Genomic DNA, 27,984 nt, shown 5'->3' on the forward strand with positions numbered 1-27,984 from the left:
CTTTTTCATGCAATGAGTGAGAATGTAGCTGTGTGATTTGAACAAGCCTCCATCATTCAGTACATGTGGTAAAGGGTAGCAGCAGGAAGGTCATCCATGCTGATCTAGGGCCTGCCTGATGTTTCCATCACGAAAGGGGAATGAAATGAATGTGTTGACTGTTACATGAGCAAATGGGTGTATAGTGTGGTCAGGTAAGGCAAGTGTATTTCTATAGTGCATTTCATACACAATGGTTTTTCAAAGTGCTTTACATAGAAGGAATGAAAACAAAATAACAAAAGTAAAAAAAGTCTAATGCCAAAATAAAGTGGTGTGATTATGAAGCATCAATGCTTTTAAAAATGTTTCTTAGTTCATATAGCAAATGGTGTGTTATGAACACATAGAAGTTCCAATGTTGTTTGATAGGCCAACACATGAGGCACACCAAATGAATTGGATTAGAAGCTTAGCGAGAGATGTGTGATGCAGAGGAACAAGCATGACCTCAGAGACAGCTGCTTGAATTCCCATGAAGATCAACGCTAAAGTGTCACGTCAAGCTGCAGAGCAGTGTACGAGCAGCCAGATGGAACATGCGTCAGTGCATCTGATCAGATGGTAGTTGGAGTAGTGTTAGTTGTAATGAAGTATGTGGAGTAAATGTGTTGGTTTGCATGCACAAACCACCATCAATGAACAATAGTATAGTGGAAATGTATATTTATTTGCCCCCCCCCCCCAAAATAAAAAAAAAAAAAAAATTAAAAAAGGATTTACTAAGTATTAATACTTGGCGCAGTCCCCTCATTTGGAGGAGAAAGAGAAAAAGAATATATATAAGTAATTCCTAGCCCACACCACTAAAAAGCCTCTCCACTCAACCATGTCCCATATATCTCTACCATCATGCATTTTGGACACCTTATTGAAATCTGCAGTCTGTACTGGTCATTTCAATAAGGTGTGATGTCCAAAATGTACGATGGTAGAGATATATGGGACACGGTCGAGTGGAGAGGCTTTTTAGTGGTGTAGGCTAGGAATTATTGCTTCTGATCCTTGTTCCTTATATCCCAATTCCTATGCATTGTAGTAGGTCTCTTTCATTGGGATACAGGGAACAAACATTGGAAGCACTACACCACTTACCCCTTGTGCAGTGTTCTCAGTCAAAAATTCACAGCCTTTCAATTGCTTGCTACATTAAACACCAAAAACATTTTCTTTCCCTTAGGATAGCTTTTCCATTTCTTTTAGGAACCGACCAATCGTAGGTGTCACTGATCTCAACTTATACACATAAGCTCAATCAATAACACCTACTGTACAATCACTCACTTCCACAAAAGCCATCCTAATGAAAAGAAAACAACTTCATCCACACATTTAAGCAATTTCCTCCAGGCTGATCGTTCTTGACCGGGAGCACAAACGCGTCACCGTGCTTCAACTCACCTGGCTCCACTTCCTCTCACAACACTACAGCAAATTCCTGCTCCTACACAAACAAATGCAATCCTGGACAAACATTTCTTCTACAGCCTCCTCTCCCCCAAACAAACACTAACATCTTACCAACTACAAGCACATCTCCCTCAAACAGCTTCAGCTCCATCCATACAAATGCACTGCTCAGCTTGACACTGACATTAGGACATGCCAGTGCGCTGTCTGTTCTCATCAAGCAGCTGCCAACAGGAAGTGTCAGAAACAGACGGAGCGTGACCACTGCTGTGTCAGCACTGCCGTGCATCAGCGTCCCCTTCCCTCTCGCTTTCCTAAACGCACGTTCAATAAGCCAGCGACCTTTTTTCCCCCAACAAACTATTCCAGGTACATCTACTTTCATGTCCTGGGGGAAACCTAAAAATGAAGTATTTCCACACACACACAATACATTAATCATACGATCAATAACAGACAGACTACTTGCCTTGGTGTTCATTCAATTTATATTCACATTAGGACATGCACAAGTGCCAAAATCATTTACACGTTCACCCTTTGCAAATCCAATGGTGTACCTGCATTAACGATCTGCATCATCATCATTACACATTTTTCTCAAGACAGTGCTGAAAAATCTGTGATTCCACATTACATTTCTCAAGACTTACTGAGAAACCTACACACATACAGTACATCATCATACACAAGTGAGCCTCTCCAGATACATTAAATAGAACATCTGTGGTTGGGACACAGTGTGCCTCAAACGCATTTCATTGGTGAGCCGCATTAAAGCCCTTACGTGAAACGCTGCCACAAATAAAACCTGAGCTTCCCAAACTAAACATACATACAAACACACCCAAAAATTCTTTTCACATATTTTGACATATTAAGGCATCGGTTCAAATCCCACACTGGGCTGTGTGCACGCTCCACATTAACAAGCCTTTATATCTTTTTCTGGTTCACAGTACTTGCGCTCAAAGACAGATTGTCATAGTAAAAAACACATTCAACATTATGAAACACCAGAAAAAGCATCATTTCAAAAACACAGAAAATGTTCATCAAGTCACTAAAAAGTCACCGGCTTTAAAAAGTATTTCTCAAAAGAAAGTTTTTAGAGAAACAACAACAAAAATTACAAGTCTACAATCCTCCTCCCTCCACTTTCTTTAAAATGTAAAGGATTCCAATGCTGTCCACGGTCAAAAAGGTGCTGAAATCAGGTGACACGTGAATCTTCTTCAGATTGGCTCCCATCGTGGAAAACGTCTGCAGGGACTCTCCCGTCTCCACGCTCCACCACTGCAACAACAAAAACAATACCGTGAGCACAATTCCCTGGGGTGTGTCATAAGAAAGTTACAGCTTTTTTACCAACAGCACAACATGGAAAACTTCAAAAGGACCCGACGTCCACACCAGAGGGTCTCCGTTCCCTACAGCTGCGCTCAAAAAGCAGCAAAGGAAATGTTGCTAAATGACTGTGAATACTAGTGTGGGTTACAGTGCCTAAGCGGCACCGCTCTCACTTCGGCAGCCTGACAAAACGAGGCCGCCGTGCAGCTGCCGGCCAGACCATCAGCGACGATGACAACAGATGCCTCCTACCGCAGTGCTTGTTTTTACACTCTCTGCGTGCAGATGCGCAAACACAGCACCCCCGACAGACTCGTTAATCACGCGGACCTTGTGAATTAATGGCTCTCGTTTGCATTTAACGGGTTCGTTCTACGCAACTTACGGCTTTGTGCTAAAATCTCACCGCCCTGATAGTCTTGTGCCCAGAGTACCAAACCTCCCAAAATAAAGCAGTCGGAGAAGGACGTGACTGCCGCGTGCAGACGCAGCACATTCCTCGAGTCGCATTTCTTTTTCCCTTTCCCTGATGGCCAGGCTTTGTGTCGCCACAAATACTGCACAGAACTTGGCTTTCGTCGAGCTCGTGTTTGTTCATTCGGTCCAAATCAAACGTGACCGTGTACGATCACCTGAGAGCCTCAAAAATCGAATCATGTCCAAAAATGTCTCGAGACAAATTTGTTTTTTCCACTGGATGAACGTGCTGTAGCCTAATCTTTAAAAAGTTAAGGAAAGTTGCCGTTTAAAAGAAAACCTTTGTACCCATAGTGCTCAGAGAGCATCTGAAAATTAAATCTTTCGACGCTGGTGCACGTTTAAAAAAAAATACAAAAAAATTAAATCAAAGTCATTACCACATTATGCTTGCGCTTCACGCTGATGTCAGGACGCTGAATAAGGAGTTAAAGAGGACAGATGGAAAGAACACCTTTTCGGTCCTGTAAACACTTATGATGCAAAAAAACCCAAAACATTCTGGTCACAAAATACACACAAGCACATAAAAAGCCTACAAATTCAGGGTTGCGAGCTCTTTCCCAGACAACATGCTAAGAAAAACTATTATGAGGAAAAGGAACAAGACCTGCTTCAATTATTCACCAGGCCAAGGTCAAGTCTTGTACTCTTATTTCTCACACGGTGTGTAGTGTAGTACAGTCTGCAGACACAGGCCTGATCTTGTTCTGCTCATCTCCAAATGAATGATTGTGCACCTTAAATGCAAGCCAGATGACAAAAGCCAATCGATTTGTAACAAAGGCCACATTGTCCTCGGGTTGACGTGTAGCATCATTATTTATGTGTGTAGCAAAAGCAGACTGGGCGGATTCAAGAACTTTCTTTACAAAGATCTGCGCAAGAGTGGACGGGACTCATCCAGACCTCAGCGTCTCAATCGGGAAAGACATCAGATTGGTCTGCCGCTACGTGACTTGCAGATGGTTCAAGGAGAGCGTGTTGCATGAATAACAGGGGGAAAGAAGTGACCCTTTTATGATTGATACAAGTCATGAACTGAAAATCTCCTGAGAAATAACATTTCCACACACAGAAGCTGACAGGGATGGTTGAGGTCTGAAGATCAGGGGTCGACCTTCATCCTCTATACCCTTGGGCGCGTCACTCAAGTTCAAACACCTCCAGGGTCAGAGGAAGTGGATACGGCAACCCTGTTACTAGTTTGCGCACCTCCCTTGCGCGTTCTGGGTTACAGACCGCCAACGAGGCTGGGCTATCGAGACAAAGCCGCATACATTGTTATTTTAACAGTGAAACATTACCTCATGAAATGGGATATTCAGACCCAGGAAACAGATAGGACTGTAAATTACTTATTTCCATACTGCACTTCTGCTTGTGTTCTCATTTGCAAGTAACAAAAAATAAGTCAACTAAATAAAAGCTTGCAATATAGCCATTACAACCATTTTTGGACCAACAACCACATGGGATTCTTATGCCTGCAATTATCACAGCATCTATTTTCGTACAGCACTTTTAACCACACTTCCACATCTAGAGCAGGAGAGAAACAAGAGGGGAGCCCACCTCAAACTTCAGCTAAATTATTCATTTAACACCTCAAAGGCTAAAATATTGATGCAGACACAGAGATGGAGTAAAAGAGTCCCTTTTCCTTTATTTCCACTCCGTCTTTGTATTTTTAGTCCCCCCTCTCATTTCGCTACCTGCAGTGTGTTGAGGAATCCTCCGCTGGCATCCGCACACCACAGTATGACAAAGACGGGGTACGCCGTGGTGTCGGCCCTCCGTGGCATCTTTCCCGCGTGAACGCGCTTTGACAGGTCATCTGCCGGGTGTCAGGGCCAAATCGCTGAGTCACGGCACCAGCGCACGTGTCTGCCAGCCCGAAGCTAAACATTCAGATCGCTTTCAACCAGATAAAAAAAAAAAAAAAAAACTTCATTACTGCCGAAGAAAAAAAAAAAAAACCTTGGTGGCTTTTCAAATTCAGTCAAGGAGGATGGCAGGAAAATCACTTTTAAAAACTGGAGCAAAAACTCTTTTTCACAGTTTATGAGGTGCTGTGAGCAAATGTGCAAAAAGGTACATTGGTCTCAAGGTTGTCTTCTCAGTGGCCAATGTCTGCCAAAACAAAACATTTCCCTCAAAGTCAAACATCTCCCCTCTGGACAAAAGTGAAATTCAGGACATCACTCATCAAGTACACTAGGACATGGGTGTGATGACATTTTAATAGGGAGTTAAAAGGGACCATTCGTCCAAAAGTGAAATCCACTCACCCAAACGTCAAGCAAACCACTTAAAATCCAATTTTGGTCAAACATATCATACGTTTCAAAATTGCTTATAACAGTTTACGAATAACACTTTAACAGAATAGATGCATAACTGAACTGTTCAAATAAACTGACGCGTTTTATATAATAGTTGGGCAAAGCAGCCATTCCCATAGCACAGAAGAGAAATGTAGAAAGCAGAGCAGTGACAGGTGTTGCGATCTGTGTCAAGCTTTCCTACGGTACAAGTGCTTGTTCTGCCGCTGGCAAATAGATTGAGTGAATTCTCTCAGAAACTATTACATAATGAAAGACAACCAAAACCCCACCAAAATAAACTGCTTCAAAGCAAATGTTTATTTTACCTACAAACAAACAAAATCTAATTTTAATTTGGATTAAAGATGCCAAGCAGATCATTTTTATTTGATACATTTCTCATTGCAAAGTGCAAATAACAATAAATATAGCCGCAAGCAGCAATTATTGGGGCCAAGCACAAAGAGCTTAAGTCATGCCAACGTGGCTGGAAGCATCAGACCAACTGCAACAATGAACAATTAAAGACATTTTAACGTGATTTTAGGCAAAATGCCTGAAATTAGTCATTTGATTTAATGGTTTATCACTTTCAACCACAAGGTGGCGCTGCCCAGAAACTGAGTACTGTCAGGGCATGGTGCCGAAGACAGTGTTTCGTAACGATACACCATTGCGTTCGTAAATTATAGCATTTTACAACAAATCAAAACGGCTGACGCTCAAAATGGCCAAAAAATGGCCAAAATGGTCAAACCGTTCAAAAGTTATAAGCAAAAAGAGCCATTTTCATATCACCTGACCACTTGGTGGCACTGTGCAGGTAGCCTCAGGTCATGGTTGTCATAACACACCAAGCTTGGTCAGAATACGCTAAAGCGTTGCAAAGATATAGCCTCGCGTTCTTTTTGACGGGCACTTCGTCAAATTCGTTCGCACGTTATTCGAAAACGGTTTGACGAATCAACTTTAATTCCATAACTTTGTCGGCATGGTCTGAAGATGATCTGGTTCAATTTTCATGAAAATCAGAGCAACGACCGAGAAGTTCTAAAAAGTGGTTTTATCGGAAAACTCTAAAATGGCAGAAATTTATCCAATCGTCTGGACTCGAGGCCATCCCTCACGGTTCAAAAGTTATTAGCATAAACGAGAGTAAAATTTTGGACAGTTGGTGGCGCTACACAGTCTGAACTGTCACCATAGCAAATTTGGAGTAACTCAAACTGTCCTCTAACTGTATGCCAAATCTCATAACTTTTCCACAAGCGCTTCTATGGGCTGACAGATTTCCAGAGTGGAATACTACCGTATTCCATTATAGGAACGCCAACAGATACAATAGGTGCCTATGCACCTTTACAGGCCTCTTTCGTGTGCTTTTCAAATTACTTTTCCATAAAGTTACATCTCATCCACCAAAACAGACTTCAATGTGTTGACTGGGGACTTCTACAGCAGTTTCTAATTTTAACAATTTTAAAATCACTTCCTAAAAAATAAATAAACTTCAAACTCCAGCTTGGCTTATTGAAAATTAACAAACACCCAGCAACTCTTTAAGTCCCTGCCAAATCCATTCGCCCCAAGTTTCTCCTTTCAGTCACTATCTAATGAATGTCAGGATGGCTGTGAACACTGTGCAGAAACAAACAACCGTCCTGACAGCGGGACGAGAACAAGTCCATCTCCCTGGCTCTGTTACACCTCCAGACCCAACGGCCCCAAGTGTTGCTACCGCTTAAACAAATGGCTTTTCTCACCATTGTTCCAACAGTAGAAATAGACAAAGGAAATAAAGGGTCCGTTATTAGCAGGTGAATGCTGTTGTGGGACTCAGAGCAATAAACTGCTGTGATATAAGAGTTCTGTCTGGTAGAGGTGAAGGTCTGGATGCCCTGGAGCTGATGTGTGTGAATTACTAGGAGTCTCCAAACAGCAGCCAAATCCTCCAGAGAAGAAACACTATACGTGTGTGAGTTAGAGAGAGGGAGAGAAAGGGAGTCAGGCAGTGTGATTTAATGCGTTTGAGCCTCTCCCTCAGTAAAGGTGTAATATCCTGGCTGACCTCCTCATCCGTTTGTCCTGCCCTCCAGGAAATATTTCTGTCTCATGCAAAGGAACACTGTCACACACACACACCTGTAGCTACAATAACCATTTGTTTAGTTGTTGAGTGAAAGCTAAATGAAAAGAGGTCTTTATAAATCACTCAGACACAGAAAACATTTACCTCTCAGAGTGAAGGGCAAAATGAGTTACTCATACACGCAGGAAACATGCGTAAAGAATGACGCCACGCGTTACCCGACAATCTGTCGGCTAGATATAAAAAAATAAATAAAGTGACAAAATGACATGCAGATAAAGATGGATGCAGACTACAGGCATCCTGATGAATGAGACTGAAAGGACAACACCGACGAGGGAAAAGTATAAAGAGACAGATGCCCTACAGATTTGTCCTCTGTGTCTGTCCTCATTGAGACAGGACATGTCTTGTCTTCAGTCCAACCCACGATTCATGCTACAGTTAGGGATGTCAATATACAGGTACAGACAATAAAAATAAAAAAATATATATAAATATATAATAATAATAAAAATATATATATATATAAATATATATAATAATAAAAAAAAAAAAAATATATATATATATATATATATATATATATATATATATATATATATATATATATACACACAATGCATATGAGTGTTCAACTTTGGCTGGATGCAACTAATTGGTGAGATTAGCGACGTGAAGTCAGATACTTTTTTCCTTTCCATAGTGTTTGCATATCAGAGATGAAGCAGAATAAATGCTATATTTGTCACATATACAGCAGAAACACTTCACTCACTACATTATGCAATGCTTAATAGTGCCTGTATGTACAAGAATAATGTTCAACAAACCTATACTATTTAAATAAAACAAGTATAATAATAATAATAATAATAATAATAATAATAATAATAATAATAATAATAATCATCCCGCTTTGTTATTTTGATAAACTGGACACTATAACATTAAGAGCTTTTACTGTGAGCACTAGTGGAACTGAATTTCACAAACACGAAACGTGATCATTGTCATCTGTGAATCAAGCCAATCGTGAAACAGCAGTCATCACAGCTTGTGCTGTACTTTGATGTCACAACGTCACTGTCTGACTTGAGACGCGCCAACGCCACGTGACTAGCTACTACTGCAGCTCAAAATCATGGAGGACATGGTAGCATAAGCTAGAGACGCACGACCTGCAGCCAAAAATAGTCTGCTTGCCGGTGTCAGAGTAAAAAGACGAATGTGTTTGACAACCCAGTCTGCAGGAAGTGCCAATCGACAGCAAGTCATTTTTGTACACTTTTGTAGTTGGTTACAAACTCTCTCCACATCCCTACGCACATTTTTTGCAGTGATTCATTGGCCAAAAAAAAAAAAAGTTAGATTTGGTTTATATTAATTTATTTTACATTGCTAAAGATATTGCAATTTACTTATGAAATATTTTGGACTGTCGCTAATCATAAATCTGAGTGACAACGCTAGTTTCAATCACTGGGACATCAGAAAAAGTCAATTTTAACAACTTTCAAATATCATTAAATAGCTCACTGCTGTAGTTTTAGGCAGTTTTGCTGAACTGCAACAGTGAAAAAAACAACATTTATGAGTATGCACCAATACTGTTAACACCTCACTCACTTTACTGTGAGTTGTGCTTTAAAAACCATTACTTAAGCCTCTATGCGTTTTACCCACCGCAAGAAATAATTGGCCTGCTGCCATCCAAAACAATGTCATGTTTTTGTACTCGGATGGACTGAACTGCAAACGTGTCAAGGAACAAGCGTTGCTGACAGCCCGATACAAACAGACACGTCACCGACAAACTACGGAAGGCGCGCATCAAAAGATGTAGATGCGGCTGAGAGGCAGATCACCTCAAAGCGAATGCAGAGAGCTCGGGCATGGCGAGATGTACAAGACTCTTCCTGCTGCCTGAGTGACAAGCCAAACCCAGAGTTTAACAGAGCAAACCATGTCACTACATTACTATTCTTTCACATTTTTTATTTCGGTCACATTTTATTTATACAATTGGTGACAGAGGAGAAGATTGGACTGGATTTGAACTTGCACCGCTGCGTGAGCAACCCAACTCTATGAAATAAAAGCAAATTAGAAAATATGGAAGGGAGATAAATCCAGGGATCATTTACACAAGTAGACTTAATTGACCAAAAACAGTCCATTCCAGTGAAAAACGGACATCACTCAACATCCTCTCGGATAGATAAATTCTCAAATCAGAACAAGTGCATCTCCGGCAGGAAGCGCAGCGTGACGCGTCACATCTCACACACCTCCTTCGTTCGTGTGGTCGTAACAGATTTACAGCAGGTTTGGTTGGGTCTGATGAAGAGGTTTGGCTGGGGATGTGGAACCGACGCATGCGATGATTAATTTATCATTTGATATTACAGACAGCGGGATCCTGAGTGAGAGGACAGCCGGTGATCAATCAGAGCTTATTATCGGGTCTCCGACGGACCCGTCGCTCACGCAGAGGGTCAGCCTGATGCAGACGCATTTGATAAACTGACGGATTGATGCGAGACGAAGCATCATTACGCCAGTGACACTTACACAATGTACAGACAACTCAGAGTATATTAATTAAGTCGTCGCAATGTGTGATGGATAATGGTGACATAGTTGATGGAAGTTAGTCTCGCTCTGTTCCTGGCATAATGTGCCTCTGTGACATGAGCGATTGGACGAGTGTCTGACTGATAATACAGATGAAATGGTGACGACATCACAAAACAAACTAGAGAGAATGGAGAGACTTTCTCCTGTTAGGCAAGGCTGCACTTTAAAAGTTACAAATAAAACATTTGCGGATGTTTGCTATATCTCAAAGAATGCAGGCCAGTCAAGTATTACTTTTGCTCAAATAACAATAATGACTGCATTTAGGGCCAGTATAAAGACTTCATTCAACATGGCAGGGTTTCAGACCAAATCAAATGTTTACCTTGTAAACTCAGACTGTTCTTTTAGGAATCACGCTACAGTGGATTCACTTCGGTTTCGAGTCACTAAACAATTACGAACCAGTTCTTTTCAAATGAAAAACTAAAAAATCATGGTGCCTAATAAACCCAGAATTGTTTGCTTGTAAACAGCAATTGCATCTATATAATGCGTGTACCTTGACGTATCCGCCAGTAGAGACGAGTACTGCGTCGTCAGGGGAGAAGTGCAGGTCGGTCACCCATCCACCGTGGAAAGAGTCCATGGAGTCCTTAGTGTCCCGGGAACAGATCTTCAGGAGAGCTCCATCCAGCATGCTCCACAGCTTAAATACACAAACCATACAACATTAATGTTACACAAAAATTCATATGATATTGCACAATATAAAGTAGATCCACAGAGTGTGTTTTTTTTATAATGCATCAGTGTTTCTTGTACGAATTTGATCAGAAAAATCGCTTGAGAAAATAAAACATGCCAAATGCAAATATATCCATTCTAAAGCCTGATTTACAGACATTACACTGTGATGTGCACGTTTTGCACTTGTGTTTCTCAGTGGCAGTAAACAGCGTTAAATAATAGAAATGTGAGCTTTGAAAAACAGCACCACAGGCCATGAATTATAACATCACAGCATTTCTCACTCTCTCTATTTGTGGTTCTCTCACTTTCCCCATTTTCCCTTTTCTCTCTGCAAGCAGCATCTTTAATTGATGAGGTAGAACTTTCCTTTACACTTCTGAGCACTGGGGCACCATCTCAGAGAGAGACGGATTGGCAGAAGTGACAAGCAGGGGATGCTGAGTTTTGAGCTATCGAAACGTATTTGTCCATATGTCTCTTATTTTAATATCTGTATTAATTCAAACCTCTCCATTTGCTCTCAACATGGCCACAATATCCACACGTTCAGAGTTTCAAAATTCACCATAATTGACAACCTTTGCCAAGAAAATCTCTTTACAACCATATTTAGGTGATTCTTCAATTAGGGAAACCGTCCCTTATGCATGCACCGCTGTTAACTTCACACCAAGCATGTTTAGAGAATAATTAAGTTTCTACAAAAACATTTTACTTTTATGGAAATGAACAACTATCAGGAACACACTGATACAGTAATTTGAAGACTTTTTACAAAGATCTGAGAGTAAGGATTTACTACCAAACCAGTTAATTGAGAATATAAGAATTTAGAAAGCGTCAATTTCTTTAGAAAAAGAAACTTAAATGTAAAAGTTAGTCTAACCTGAACTCCAAAAAATTAACGCATTATACCAAAATCCTTTTGAAATCTGATCAAGGCCCCCGATCAGATCTGTATACCTTTAACACAGATGAAAGAGTTTCAAGTAGTTGAAGATTTTATTCACCCTTATTTCTCCGTTGTCATCGCCCGTTGCAAGTCGCTTGTTGTCCCAAGAAAATCTGCAGCTACGGACGCAGTCCTTGTGTCCCTTCAGCAAAAACGTCATCTCCCATGTGGCGCTGCTCCACACCTTTGGGAACAAAACCGTCAGTTAAGCCATTTTACTGCATAAACTGACTAGGAGCAAAACTGATCACCGTCTGCCAGACTGCGATTGTGTCGTGTAAAAATTTGAAGTGATCTAATCTCATTGAGCGATCACTTTGTGAGAAGGTTAATACATCTAATAATAAATGGGATGGGAATGCCACAAGGGTGAGCAAATATCAATTTTCATTTTTGGCTAAACTGCTGCTTGAAATATTTGTTGTCCCATCTCTAATTTTAGTCAGTTAGTCATTGAGGCTGGTCCATTTGGCATGAATGATTTTTCTGATCAGCACTCCAAATTCACATTGCCATCCTCTCCCTCTCTGGTCGTTGAGAAGGTCTGGCAGACAGACGTGAACATGGCGTCTCATTAGAAAGCTCTTCTGGTAAAGGCGGCGTCACACAGATTGAGAGAACTTGATCATCACACTCTCAGGCGAGCAGGCTGGACTCTGACCTCCGATGCCACAAACAGAAGACGCTACGCCTTTGTACCGCACTCACGCAGAGTTAATTAGCAAGTATTTGGCTTTGTTACCGTGAGCACCCTGGGCTCAGTAAAGATTCTCCAGATAGTCACTTAGCCCTGTCCTTACACCGTACCAACACAGACACGCAACTAGAGTAAACAAACTAGCGGTGGAACAGGAGCAGGTGTTTGCACAGTCAGAGGCCAGGAACTAGACAGAGGCAGGTGAAGCTCTGACACTTTAAGGTAAAGAATAACTTGTCCCGTGACATTGATCTGATCAATGCATTTGAGCCCCTTTTCACTGACCTTAGCAGTCCTGTCAGCCGAGGTTGTGGCAAAGAGCCATCCGTCAGAAGACACGTCACATGACAGGACAGCACCCTTATGACACTCAAGGTCTTGCTGCATCTGCCCTCTGTTCAAATCCCAGACCTGCAACAGAAAGAAACAGACTACTTTTGCTGAAAATGCCAAGAGATACTTTCCATGACCCGTGATTTGATTGTATGGATTAGTTTAAGCTAATTAAAAAATATAAAGCCATCCATTCAAGAAACCTAGCAAGAAAGGTTGCAAGTTTTAAACATTTCTGTATTTCCACCTTAAAATAGTGATTGTGTCCCACCTCAGAGGATTATATCCAACAACTGTAAATCATGCAATATTCAAACAATAGTAAAAAAATAATAAAAAAAAAATCAAAAGGAATTGATCAAATATTAGATTTTTAACCAAAATGATCTACCATTATTTACTGCTAGAAAGTTACACAATTACAAAAAAAATCATTTACTTACGAGTCATACGAGTTAAGCACCTCTTTTCATGGAACAATTGTTGAAAAAAGGCCATGTCATTTAAAGTCACCATGAAATCAAAACTGACAATTCTTATTTTTTTAATGGAACACTGCACTGTTTATTATAAAATATTTCTATCTACATAAAAGATTACAACGTGAATTTTAAAAATGTAATTAAAATAGCTTCCACTCACATTGGCAACATCTTTGCTTTAAAAAACAACAAAAACAAGTTGGAAAGTCAGTTTTCACATCGCAGTAGAGAAGACAAGACAATTATAACTTCTGTTTAATGCCCACTTTAAGCACTTCAGGTCCAATTCTGAACCCTATTTGTGAAAAGTGGCAGGAAGTTGTGGACCATGTAAACAATTTTTTTCCACAGAGGCCCCGACTACAACTGGAGTGAACTGTAAACGCCTACTTCCATTGAGATCTTGAAGCAGTTCACAAGCATTTAACCGCATGCATCACCTAATTATTATGGTTGACTGCTTTGTCCATAATTTGGCCTTGATAACCATGGTTCTTACTAAAAGCGTCAGTCAACAGAAACGAGCTAAATGAGGCCTTCACGTCATCCTTCACACTCTGCACGTGCTTAAATGCAATTCAGAAAAAGAAGAGAATTGACAGGATAGAAGGTAGAGGTTGCAAATACCTTAACGGTGCCATCAAACGACCAGGAGAATAGATGAGGAGAGGAAGAGGAGTTTATAAGGTGGAACTTCCTGACTGGCTCCTTGTGACCCTCCAGCAGCAGACACTCACCTGTCCTCCATTTCCACACCTGCAGACAGGCAAATGTTCAAACTTTCATCCTACTACAAATGTCCTAATGGTTGTCTATCTGTTCTTACAGAATTTTAATGGGCATGCAGCTGTTCACAACCATCAATTACTAAAGTTATTCCCCTCACACTTCCTCTCCTTGTCATCAACACAATGAATCAATGAGCCCTGTAATAACCCACTGCCTAAAACTTCTCAAACTAACAGAACAGCTGCAGCAAAAGTTTGTGGGCATGTGGCACAATTACTAAACTGCACCTGCAAATCAGAGTTGTCATTTAACTGTCCTTACAGCCAGAAAATTATGCAAATAAAAAGGTTATACAAAAGAAAGTGCAACATCCGAACTCACACACAAAGTAATGTCTCTGTCCACACTGAAACTTTGCATAAGATGAAGGGGAAAAACAAAAACATTTCATTTAAGCAGGTGTTTGAATATGTTGAAAAAGATTAAAATAACCACTAATTTATTCCCTAAAAGACAATTCTTCGCATTTGACTATGGCCCTGTCCCAAATGGAACCCTAGGCCCTTGCGGTCCTCCTCAGAGTCCACACTTTCATGAGGTAAAGCCACTTTGACTGTCAGGTAGAAGTCTGCTGTGAAGCTCGCTTCAGTGTCACTATTGGTTGCAAAGGGGGCACTCGCGAGCACCCTTTTGAAACCTAAAATTGCAAACGGGACACCCTACTGCTTGTGGACTTACAATGGCCACTGCATGTCTGTTAAGTCCACAAGACCACAAGTGTGCATTGAAGTGTGCAATTTGGGACACTGAAGGTCTATGATGTTGCATGTGTGGTTTAGTTACAGTATTTTCCTCCCATGATCTCAATTATGAGAAACAGCTGCAAGTGAATTACCCGGACAGTAGCATCTTCTGAGGATGTGATGAGGATTTCACCGTCGTCAGTGAACTGACAGTGGTGAACAGTCCTAGTGTGACCTGAGAGCTTCACCGTTTTTCCAGATGGAACCTCAAATACCTTCAGAGAATGTAAAACAAATTAAATTAGCAGTGCATAATAAACCAAATTGCAATTGCATTTATGATTACTTGTGCTCAATTACGCATTGTTCAAATGTTTATTAACTAAATTTACTACAAATGAAATTTAGGAAAACTTAAATTATAGCAAATTTCAGAAAAATGAAAACGTACACTTGGAAAAAAACACAATGAGATGACAAAAATAGCTAAAGAGGAGAGGGGGGTGATGTTGATATGACAAAAATCCTTAAATCTAAGGAGAGAAATTAAATCAGAGAGAGAATTAAGGCTTTTTTTGGTAAGGAAAGCATTATGTAAAAGACTACAGCTAGTTGCACCCTGAATTGACCTCAAGATCACATTTAAATATATAAACCACTAATGACAAATCAATCTCAAACTTTTGGAGTTAATCTAATACATTCAAGTGATTTATAAGAGCACACTTGAAGTGGGTCAGTTCACCCCTCTCTGTCAGGCATTCAAGACCAACAGACTGACCATCAGCCCTCTCTGCTGCCTCTAAAGCTTCATGTAAACTTAAAGCTGCCTGGGGCTACTTGGGCCTGTGTTTTTGAGGGAAAAAAATTGGTATTTGTGTTTTCAGGCTGGTGTTCTGGTCACCAGGATCAAATGCTGCGAAAAAGCAGATTCAGAAGTCATGGATGAATGTGTACAAAACACACATGAGGTCACATGATCCTTCAGAAATTATTCTAATTTGGTGCTCAAGAAACAATTCAATGTCAGTTTAACACTATCAATGTTTAAAACATTGTTAAAATCAGTTTTTAAAACAGTTTTTTTTTATTTTTGGTGGAAACTTAACCATTCAGGATTTCTTTTAAATAATCGCTGAATAAAATGTCAAATGTGAACTGCCTATAATACATTTCACACATACACTTCCACTCACCATACCTGCACTGTACCTGTCTCTAGCCCTAGTGCCACCACAAAATCACGCTGTAAGTTCAGCAGCTCCAGGGTTCTCCATCCAACGTTCTTCAGAAACTGTCTAACTTTCACTCTTCCTGTCTGCGCACACAAACACAGTTCTCATCTTTCTGCTACAACTCAATTTTTCTGGAATTTCATTGATGCCATGCTCTCCTTGGGGTTGGGGGGGGGGGGGGGGGGGGCTGCAAGAAATGCACCACTACAGACTAACTGCATTCACAACACTACAATTGCTTTAGTTGTGAGTAGTTAGTACGCTTGCAATGTTTTGCTCAGTAGCCATTTGGCGCCCTCTGATGTTTCATAATGGTACCAGCATTACTGCAGATGAAGTCAAACATTTTTCAAAAGAAAGTACAGAAGTCAACAACTATAAACATTAGAATGACAAAAGTTAAATGCATAGAAATGACTTAAATACATTTAAATAAAAATAAAGTTTTTGTAATGGCCTGTGGTAAACCGCTTCATTTGTATTGAACCTGGAACATTAAAGTTTTATGCATTTTACATTCATTTAACTGCTTTTCTAAATCCATGCGTCTTTCTCTGTTAAACAACACTAACAATGAGGCCGATATGGAGTGGAGGGATCTAAATGGTTGTTTGGCAGTAAAGGGGTGTAATAAATCTGAGAGGATGGAGAACACACTCTCATTCCATCAGTTAGCCATTACCTCTTGGCTTCCCCTTTGTCCCAAACATATCAAGTCACATCCATTACACTATAGCACACACAGGAGGACAACACTCGCCTCCAGAATGACGACATTCAGTAGAGACAGAAGGGAATGGTTTGGGAAAGGAAGGGCGAGAGATTAGAGGGCTGAGTGCAGTTGACAGCCACGGTAAATCACTGCCGGGGGCGAGTCAAAACACCCAAGCATCTTGAAGGCTATTTTTACCCAGAGTTCCTTGCATGCCCAGAGACTCCCATTCAAAACGAGCATAATATTAGGATGAGACAACTGGTGATGAAAATACCCCACAGGTGAGCTGCAGTACCTGTACAGATCCATCCTCAGTTCCCAGTGACACAAAAGCAGCATTTCTGCTGATACAAGTACAGCGAATCCTGGACGGCAACTCTTCACTCTCGTACAGAATAGCGCCTGTGGATGCAGTCTGTACCTGAAGTTTCAAAATGCAACATCACGTGTCATATAAAATGCAATCAAACAAAAAACAGCTGTAAGCTAACAATAGATGCTCTGGTGGACCGTACCTGTAATCGATTTCTGCTGTCGGCTGCCACTATTGTAACGTCGCTCAGGGAGAAGAGAACATCAGTGTCCCGCTTCAGAGCCACAGCGGAGGTGGTGTGAACATGGTCCGTCTCCCACAGCTAGACAAGTGTTAACAATTGTTGTGATAACAGGTCAATACTGTTCGCAGAATAACTGCAAAAACTAAAAATCACACTACAGGAAGAGAGGGACCAATCGCTAGCTTACTCTGATGGTCTGATCATCAGAAGAGGACAGCAGCAGTGAGCCGTCGGGTGAAAACTGGACACAATGAACCCAGCTCAGGTGCCCGTTGCATTCGGCTTTCTTTTTAGTGGTCTCAAAGTTCCACAGCTGAAAAACAACAGTCCTTAGTACCACAGTGGGCTTTTACATCATTAGCCAGGCTTACTTGACTTATTCCATGCTTTACATTGTTCATTCTCATTTAATTATTCTGAGTAGTCCAGTTGAGATTTCACACTGTACATTTGTAAACCTTCTCATTTGCACATGTATGAGGCTAATAACATTGGACAAGGGAAGCACACGACAAGCATGTAACCTCTTAACTGCTTGTCCTGTGAACATCATGTAAATATTCTCTGGTTGTTAAATCTTATAAAACACTACAGTTCAAAAGTTTGGGGTCAGTTAAGAGTAATTAATACTTTTATTCAGAAAGGATACATTAAAATGAACAAAAGTGTCAGTCAAGACATTTGTGACAAGATAAATGCTGTTCTTTTTAACTATTTGAAAGAATCTTGAAAAAAAAAAAGTTTCCACAAAAATATTATTCATCAACTTAAAAAAAAAAGTTTCTTGTTTGAGAAAGGTTTATGAAATGTCACCAAATCAGCATATTAGAATGATTTCTGAAATATCATGTGACATTAAAGAACTGGCTGCTAAAATAAATTACATTTGAAGTTTATATATTAAAATCATTTAAAAGTCACTTTAAAAATTGTAATTTCACAATTTCTTTATTTTTGATAAAATAAATGCAAACTTGGTGATCATAAGAGACCCAAACTTTTGAACAGTGTACTATAAAGATATAACAATATTCATTTTTAAATTGCTTTCCTTAGACACCGTATGATATTTAGGAGCAACAGCAGAGAGGATGATTTAAGTGATTAATTAAGAGCATATTAACATTTTGGTCAGTTGGTCACACAAACCTATTGTATGGGGGGGGGGGGACCCAGAGTTAGAAGAGAACAAATAGGTTTGGAAATGCTTGCACAAAATCTGCACATTTTAGCGCTGTGGTGTGGCGTACCTCTACAGTGTAATGAGAGAGAGCGACGGCCAGCAGGCTGCTGTTGGGACATGCGTGGCAATACTGAATCGTGCTCAGACGACTCGTCTTCATCTCCAGCAGCATGTCTGATGTCTCTACGTCAAACACCTACATGCATACAACACAGACAATATACAGTTAAATCAAATCATGAGCACAAGAGAAGCAAAAGCAAAGTCACCCACACAGTACATTAATCTTTTCTGACAGCCTGAGTACTGAAAGAGCAAGTTATTAATTAAAGCTTTACCTTTAATTTGTGCATTAAAGAAGATTATTCATAGGATTTTTCCTATGATCATTTTAATTAGTTTGTGTGACAGGCGTGAATCAGGCTTCAAAAAAAAAAAAAAATCAAGCTGTTACCGGCACCAAATCAAAAATATTGAGTGGCAGTGCCAACTCATTTCACAACACCACTCGCAAAAACCACTTACAAACACAGCGTTCCGGGCAGCACAAATGATCTGTGAGCCGTCAGCTGACCAAGTGCTGCATTTCACAATGGCTTTTACTTCATCGTCACTCTCTGGGAAAAAACTGTTGACATCGATTGATTTCCACTCGTTCGCAGACGACACCTCAAACAGCTGCCAGATACAAAAGACAAGTGCAAGAAATGCATCATCAAGATGATCCAGCAGTTTGAGCCTTTCTAATAAAGGTGAATTTAAATATAGAAAAAAGAACATCTAATTGTAGATCAGAAGTCTTGTTTTTACTTACATAAATTATTTTAAATGAAAAAATTAATTAAACTACAAAAATTACAAATGAAAGCAAGCTTACATAAGCAATCAAATAACAATAAAAACTAGGCGGTAGGCAAGCCAGTTTTGAAATGGCCTCACCTTCAAGGTGCCGTCACTGGATGAAGTGGCGAGGTAAGCGTCATTAGGGGAGAAGCAGCAGTGATTGACTGGTTCCATGTGTCCAAACATAGTGTTTTGAGAGGTCTGCTTGTTGGGGTTCCATAGCTGCAGCAAAGATGGAGACGGGAAAAAAGGAAAGCAGTGTAAAAGGCAGGACACACGGATTCAGGAATAAATGGATAATGCGTGTTTGGTGTAGGGGTCTTGAACACGGTCAAGGTTTATGGAACAGGACCGCTAATATAAGAGAAAAACAGGAACCGTCTCGAGTTCAACACATCTGCCGTTACATTCTCTAAATCTTATTTCAGGGTGTTTCTTTCGCGCCTCATGTAGAGATATTCCACGAAATGCCCCTTTTGTGTTCACACCTTCACTGGTTGGGGGGTGCTCTCATTACGTTTTTGACACCCGTGCGATCACTCTGTTTTCGCACCCTCAAATGAATAAAGCTAAACTGCAAACTCCTGCTGTTACACTCCTACAGATCTCCCACAATTCTGTGAACATTTCACAAGCTGTAAAAATTACACGGCTGCCCCGTTCCCCTCCTCTGCTGTTCCGAGTGAGCATCCTACCAGCTGTCACTCGCATTACTCATGTTCACCAAATCTGACTCTAAATGTGGAAAGAGGAAATGAATGGAGCAGAAAAAGTGCAGATAAGGATTTAATTATCAAACACTTTGGAGCAAGACTAACACACATCCGCTATGCACCCGTGACTTGAGGCGATTTTATTAGAATAATTTATATTATTATTATACATAGACTCGTGAACTCATTGTTTAAGAGGAGTCCTTGGAGGGGTTACTGAACTGACTCAATGAACCAATCATGTCAGACTCTAAAAGGAATAAGATTAGTGTTACAAGCGCTTAAGATTCATTAGAATAATTACTGACAATATTCATAAAATGTAGTCAAGAGTTTCACACTCACAAAGGTTTAACAATAAATGAGATGTAAGAAACGCTAGTAAAATGATTAAAAAAACAATTCTAAAATGTAAAAGTAAATTCGACAAATTAATTAATTTATTGTTAATTTCTAAACTACTAAAAATTCTAAAGACTGCATTCAAAAGTAAAAACAGAACTCCTGACCTTGGTGTTGGTGAATTTGTCGTTTGAGCAGGTGGCCAGCAGGACACGTCGGCCTGTGTTGGTGAACTGGCAGTGGTTTATCTGTTCCTCATGCTCCTCCCCAAACACTTTGATAAGAATGCCTCGCTCAACATTCCACAACTACAACACACAAAACACTTCTCATTCTCCTGACTCATTTTTGAACAATGTACACACAGCACTTTGTAATAGAAACCATTTGGAGGTTTGGATTGGAACATGAGGTTAAATATTAAAAGAATCATTCTGGAGCCAACTGTTGCCCTACAAAAAGATATTGACCTACAAATAAAATTGTCACGGAGACAAACACACTGACCTTAACCTTCCTGTCACTGGAGCAGGTTGCTATTTGACGGTCATCGGGGGAGAAGGCACAGCACAGAACTTCTTCGTCATGAGCCTGAAGCTCCAGGAGTTTCTCTCCAGAGGTCGTTTTAAACACCTAATGGAGGACAAATAGGCAAATACTTTGCCAGTCACATAAAACAGCACAGTGTCAGGACACAAATAGATATTTACCCTCAACGTCTTGCTGGCCCCACAAGAGGCAATTTTACTCCCATCTTTGGAGAAGCAAGCATAGTAGACGGACCCCTGGTGAGGATGCATGACCAGCCGGGACAAACTGTCCTGATTATTTTTGTTCCTAAAGTGTCAAATCACACTTTAAATCAAAATCTCATTTACTACACGAAAGCCACTGTATGAGGCAGTCTGAGAGGGACACATACACCCAGTCCAGATAGAGCTGCCCTCTGCTGGCCCTTCTCTGCGCTTGCATCAAGGCCTGCCTGTAAACCTCGGAGCACGCGGGCTGAGACAGAGCCAACTGCACTACGTCAGGAAACGGCCTCTGTTCCAGCTGATGTCCGTTCAGAGAGAGGAACTCCTGAAACTGCAGTCTTACCTCACTATTCTGTGTGGAAAACATTACAGGCCTTTTTATACAAATCATTTGCATTCTATGGCCATTTTTTTTCGTTCCGATAAAAATGCAAATCATTTCTGATCAAGATGTACAATTGAGGAACATCAGCAAATCTAACTTAAACTGTATACCTCTTTGTCTAGAATTTCACCATATTCTACATAGTCGTTGATGAGATGAGCAGATCCCATAATCTGAGCTTTTTCTTTGACCCAGTCCAAGGAAAACATCAGTGAATAAAGCTCCTAAAAAAAGAAAGGAGAATTTAATGTTAATAATGGAAGGTAATCATTAGAAGATCCTACATAAACTCCAGAGGGGAAGTGTTAGTGTAGGTCATACTGTAGCATTACCTTAGACAGTCCCGCTTTAGCCATGTGGTACGGGAGGAAGTGGTACCAATACGAGCATTCTTTATCTCCAGATCTGGGTGGGCTTTCATTATAGAACTGCTGGTACTGACGGACCATCTTTTTATGTAGTTCCTACAGGAGAAATTAATTCAGACCATGTTCTTTGCGGTTTGTCACTTTAAAAAAATAAAATAAAATGCAATATAACTCACAGCAATTTGATCACGATTCTGTTCAGTGAGAAAGTCCAGCTGCAGATCGTGAAGGTAATAGAGATACGGTCGCTGGTTACAGTCCCGAAACAGCAGTGATTTATTCACAAATCCCTGTAGGACATCCTCCACCTCCTCCAACTCAAGACCCCACAGCACCGACAGAACCTGCATGACAAAACAACAAATAAAAGCAAAATAAACTTTGAATACAGACTAATTCACAAAAAAAGTTATTTAAATTCCCATGCTTGTATGATAACCATAAATTAGGAATAAAAATAAGCGACAATGAGACATGAGATTTTCTGTCTAACCTTAGCAGGCACTTTGACGTCTTTCTGCATGATGCTCAGATCTCTGTATAGATTTTGGTGTTCAGGCTCCAGAACCTGCAGGCTGGCGTCCATGGCCTGGTCCAGAGCTTCATAGTCATAGGACGATGACTTACGGATCCGCTTGAATTGCTTCTTCTGCAGCAGCCGAAGGTAATAGCTCCAGCGGTCAGGGAACTCCCTCAACAGAGCTCCAATCAGAGAAACCACCAAAGGAGAACCTAAAGGAAGGAGAAACATTTACAACAGTCCGGGGTTTAAAGTACTTCAGTGTTAGTACTTAATTCTATGGTGCACAGTAGTAATGAAGTCTTATTACTCAATTGTTATTCAAAGGAGATCTAGGGCAACGATGATTTACCAAGTCATTAAATTTGTAATTTTATTAAAATTAGACAAGTGATTTCAGAAACATCATGATGTGAACATGACACTGCGATCATAAGGTGAGGTAGAGGACAATGAGCGGGTGAGAAATGCAGTGATCGCATTTAGCATAAAAAACGCGAGTTGTACCTTTACATTCGCTCACAATGCTGCGGGCCTGGTCTGGAAGTGTCTGTGGTTTCCCACTGACATACAAAGCAAGAATTTCCAGGGCTTTATCCTCATCTAGACCGTTTTCAACGGGCACTTCAAACCTTGTACCTTCACAAAAAACAAAGCACATAGAAACAGGATGAAACCTAATGAATTTTGCAAGATAACAGCAATACAGACAAGAGAACATATCTCTCATAACCTCATCTGAAAATAGCTCATCTCCAAGACCAGAGTTAACGTAATTAATGTAATTTAATTTCTTGCAGGATTTGCCTTGGATTCAAAACTCAGACGTAAGCAGGCACAATATCCACCAAGTCACTTACAAAACTAGACTTTTTAGGAATAGCCTCTCACTGTGTCAATCAATACAATGCAAACTGGACACACTAAAATTAACTACTCACCGCTTACAGAGTCAGTCAGACCTCGGTTGCGCGTGGTCAGAAGAACTCGGCACTGAATATCAAAGGATCTGAGAGCAGAGCTGTCCCAGACATCGTCCAGAATCAGCAGGGACCTGATGGATGTACATAAGAGGAAGCAGCTGATGTCAAAGGAAAGGCAAGTATTTTTAAAAATTACAATTTTTATTTTGAAGTGTTACAGTAAGAGAGACCTTATGAGTCCAGCACTCACCTGGGGAATCTGCGGAGTATTAGGAACCGCAGGCGCTCTTTGGCCTCCTCCACAGAGCAGGGTGGTCGATGACTGGCTTCTGAACTTTGACCCTGCTCCAATCGGAAGCATAGAGACTGCATCCTTACTAGCAGGTCTGCCCGCTCACATTGGCCAACAGAAAGCCAGTGAATACCATCTGGAAAACACTCTAAAGAAGAGAAAAATACATAAAATATGGCCACTTTTAGCCTTGTGGGCTTTTAGAAAAACTCAAAAACATACTTTCACTCTAAATAGCTTATTTTTAACTGACTGATTCATCCACTCATTTTCAAACAAATACTGGGTCTCATTCACTAGCATGCGTATACAAAAATGAATTTTAAGATCAAAACAAAACCAAAAACAAGTTATATTTCATCCTAACATGACTAAATATATTAAAGTATGTTGCGTTAATTATATTAGGCAATTTAATCCATATTTAAAATTATACAATAAAATTAAATATAATTTCATTTCATCTTAAATGCACTTCATCATATAAAGTTAAAGAGTAAGAAAAGCTGCGTTTCTCAGGTTTCTCTGAATAACAGGATGTATCTAAATAATATATAGCACACATGGCTAATGAGAGGTCTGTAATCTGGGTCTGTATAAAATATATTTTTTGAGTTTGAACTGGTGAGAATGGCACATTTGACACTGCTAGAGGCCGGGGTGAGAGCATGTCTGCAAATAGCGACAATTTTGACGAGTGATGAAAGGATGCAAGGAAAGCGTGTGCTGAAAGCCCTTATATGGAGATGGTTTGTGCACGTTTTATGCAGATGACATTCTAAATACACAAGTTAACTTATTACCCTTAATGAGGGCATGGTCTCGAACAGCCTCAGCAGCCATCACAGACTTCCCTGAGCCCGCCATGCCAAAAACTGTAACCCAGCCTGGTGTCTTCTGCAGCTGGTACAGCTTCTGCCGGATCAGGTTCAGCAGAGCGGGACGGCTCACAAACACCACGGGTCTCTGAGGCACCCCACCGTCACTCAGAATCGCCTGGACTACAACAAAAGCAAAAACTCTTGTATCTCATACTTGCCTACTTCAAAGACAAGTTCATACATGTCCAAGTGACTAAAGTGGTTACCAGAGGGAGACAGTCCATCAGCAAAGCTCTTCTCTCCCTCGGGGCTGAGCAGAGGCAGGTCACTGTGGAGGAGGTTGGCTAGATCTCCGTAACTCTCTCTGATCAGTGCATTGTATAAGGAGATGTATGCCCTGTTGTCTTTCCTCAACAGCACCTCGAGCAGGGTTGCGGCCTGCTCTCTTCTAGTGGCCTGGAGAAGCAGAAATAAAGAAACTTGACTTGAATTCCCTCTTTATAGAAGTAAAACGGCATGTTTGAACACCACAACAGACCTTGTTAAGCACCATCGCTTCTTCGTCATTCGTCAAGACGCCATCGCTGACCATGTGGTCCATCAAGTAGGAGGCTTTGATGTCCTGCTCCAGAGTGGCTTTGGAGCGCAGCAGACAGCTGCGAGCACGTTCCTCCATCTCCACATAAGCTGCGGCGCTCTTCTGAACAACACTGCAGTTGATTGAGTGTTACTTAGCGCAACACGGCAGTCTGCATCAAACTAAGTGGGAGAGAGAGTACAAATTAGGCATTTTATTTACTCAAACAAGGGCCATATTACAGACAATCAAAACACCATCTGATCCGTTTAGTTATCATGGTGATTTATGTTAAAATCTTTAAGTTATTGCATTTTTGAGATCCTAAGTTAAGGCCTGTTCACACCAAGGACAATAACTAGAACTAGAAAGTTGTAATAACCGTTACAATTCTATCATAATAGGGATGTCCACGCCACAACTACTTTGTTGGGTACACCTTGCTAGTACCGGGTTGGACCGCCTTTTACCTTCAGAAATGCCTTAATTCTTAGTGGCATTGATTCAACAAGGTGCATTTCTCAGAGATTTTGGACCATACTGACATGACAGCATCACACATTTGTTGCAGATTTGTCAGCTGCACATCCATGAAGCGAATCTCCCGTTCCACCACATCCCAAAGGTTCTCTATTGGATTGAGATCTGGTGATCGCGAATGCCATTTGAGTAAAGTGAACTCCTTGTCATGTTCAAGAAACCAGTTTGAGATGATTTGAGCTTTATGATATGGCACATTATCCTGATGGAAGTAGCTACCAGAAAATTGGTACACTGTGGTCATAAAGGGAAGGACATGGAAAGCAACAATACACAGATAGGCTGTGGCGTTTAAACAATGCTCAATTGTTACTAAGGGGCCCAAAAAGTGCCAAGAAAATATCCCTCACACCATTACACCACCAGCACCAGCCTGAACTGTTGGATGGAGCCATGCTTTCATGTTGTTTACACCAAAATCTGCCACTACTATCTTAATGTCACGGCAGAAATTGAGACTCATCATACCAGGTAATCTTCTATTGTGTAATTTTAGTGAGCCCATGAGAATTGCAGCCTTTTTTCAATCTACTATTGTGCAATTTTGGTGAGCCCGTGCGACTTTTGGCGTCAGTTTCCTGTTCTTAGTTGACAGGAGTGGCACCAGTGTGTCTTCTGCTGCTGTAGCCCATCTACCTCAAGGTTCGACGTGTTGTGCGTTCAGAGATGCTTTTCTACAAACCTTAGTTGTAACAAGTGGTTATTTGAGTGACTGTTGCCTTTCTATCAGCTCGAACCAGTCTGGCCAGTCTCCTCTGACCTCTGGCTTCAACAAGGCATTTTCACCTGCAGAACTGCTGCTTACTGGATACTTTCTCTTTTTCAGACCATTCTCTGTAAACCCTAAAGATGATTGTGTGTGGAAAATCAGCAGTTTTTGAAATACTCAGACCAGCCCCTCTGGTACCAACAAACATGCCATGTTCAAAGTCACTTAAATCAACTTTTTCCCCCAATTCTTAGGCTCAGTTTTAACTTCAGCAGATTGTCTTGACCGTGTCTACATGCCTAAATCCATCAAGATGCTGCTCTGTGATTGGCTGATTAGATCTGAGTGAACAAGCAGTTGAACAGGTGTACCTAATAAAGTGACTGGTAAGTGTATAACAATAACACACGGTTTTAGCAACGTTCAATTAAGCCAAAACACTATTCTCCTAGCGGAAGAATGGCAAAAGGATGAATTTGCTTAATAATAATAACAATTATTAATAATAATATTAATAATAATACCCTTCATAAATAGCTGTTATACTTATATTAACAGCTGAATCATAACCGACTGGTGAACGCTAATTGTTCTAAAGCAACGTTGAATAAAGCCTGGCACTAGGCCTATATCTTCTATCGGGAGGATGCCAAACGAATAAATTTGCTTAATAAACTAACTCTTATTAACAACACAAATTACCCTAAATATTTTAACTGCTTTAAATAAAATATGGGACTTGGTAATGGCTTCTACAAATGCCAAGCAGGATAGTGTCTAACAACTGCCTTTAAACCCCTATAAACAATTTTTTTTTTTTTACCTGGTAGCGCATGACAGGCCTTATCAAAGTTATAAATCTGATAACAGGTCGAAATATAACGAACAACATGAGCAGAATACGCTAAACAAGTATTATAAAGTAAACCAAAACTAAGACTTCATTAACATAACGAGACAATAAAAATACAGTGTGTTTTTACAGTCTATGGTGTGGACATACTGTTAGCTAATAGTCGTACTTACTGTCATGTCACTGAATAAGAAGCAAAGACGGTCTGTCTCTCACGGTACAACTGAATGTAACGTTAGTGAATAATTAATGTTAACAAAGGCGTGCGTCTAGAAAACGTAATATATTACTTCAGAGCCTATTAGTTGAGAACCTACTAGGACGCTCAGTAAGAATTAAATGTGATCGATAAGCTTAATTTATAGACTCAGGTGTGGCTCATCAGCCCATAGTAGTGATTATTAACTGACTTCCGATCAGTTAGTTAGGACAGGGAGAAAATCTAAATGAATTTTTAAAGACATGCATATACTTACAGATACTGTGCTTCGGGAAGAAATAATGGGACATGACAGAATATTTCCTGCTACACTGAGACCAGTGACGTTCAGTGAGACATTCCAAAGAAATCCAGTTTAAAAAGCATTCCAATTGTCCGTCCCTAAAAATGTGCGCTTCCTGCTTTTTGACACAAACAACTTCCCCGGTGCGCCTTGACCAATAGCGAAACGCCATGAAGTCACGTGACCTGC

At 40.5% G+C, this 27,984-nt stretch overlaps 1 protein-coding gene across 2 annotated transcripts; it reads right to left on the reverse strand.

The window, feature by feature from the left end:
- Positions 1–1,918: 1,918 nt before the first annotated feature.
- Positions 1,919–27,937, reverse strand: apaf1 (apoptotic peptidase activating factor 1). 2 transcript variants are annotated; one of them, XM_084111779.1, is made up of 28 exons: positions 27,769–27,937; positions 25,152–25,372; positions 24,880–25,069; positions 24,596–24,793; positions 23,751–23,940; positions 23,519–23,631; positions 23,085–23,216; positions 22,551–22,789; positions 22,234–22,401; positions 22,022–22,153; positions 21,800–21,913; positions 21,472–21,656; positions 21,260–21,386; positions 21,057–21,182; positions 20,717–20,857; positions 19,591–19,716; positions 19,177–19,329; positions 18,719–18,847; positions 17,656–17,781; positions 17,427–17,546; positions 17,207–17,332; positions 16,163–16,279; positions 15,114–15,236; positions 14,117–14,245; positions 12,960–13,085; positions 12,036–12,161; positions 10,835–10,981; positions 1,919–2,745 (listed from the first exon to the last, which is right to left on the reverse strand). In XM_084111779.1, the coding sequence occupies exons 2-28, from the start codon at positions 25,287–25,289 to the stop codon at positions 2,587–2,589; spliced, it is 3,900 nt and encodes a 1,299-aa protein (XP_083967905.1). In that variant the 5' UTR covers positions 25,290–25,372; positions 27,769–27,937; the 3' UTR covers positions 1,919–2,586. The 2 variants fall into 2 exon arrangements, with proteins under 2 accessions (XP_083967905.1, XP_083967906.1); XM_084111780.1 differs by lacking the exon at positions 16,163–16,279.
- Positions 27,938–27,984: the final 47 nt, after the last annotated feature.

Source organism: Abramis brama, assembly GCF_963993115.1.
Source record: "Abramis brama genome assembly, chromosome: 4".
Lineage (NCBI taxonomy): Eukaryota > Metazoa > Chordata > Actinopteri > Cypriniformes > Leuciscidae > Abramis > Abramis brama.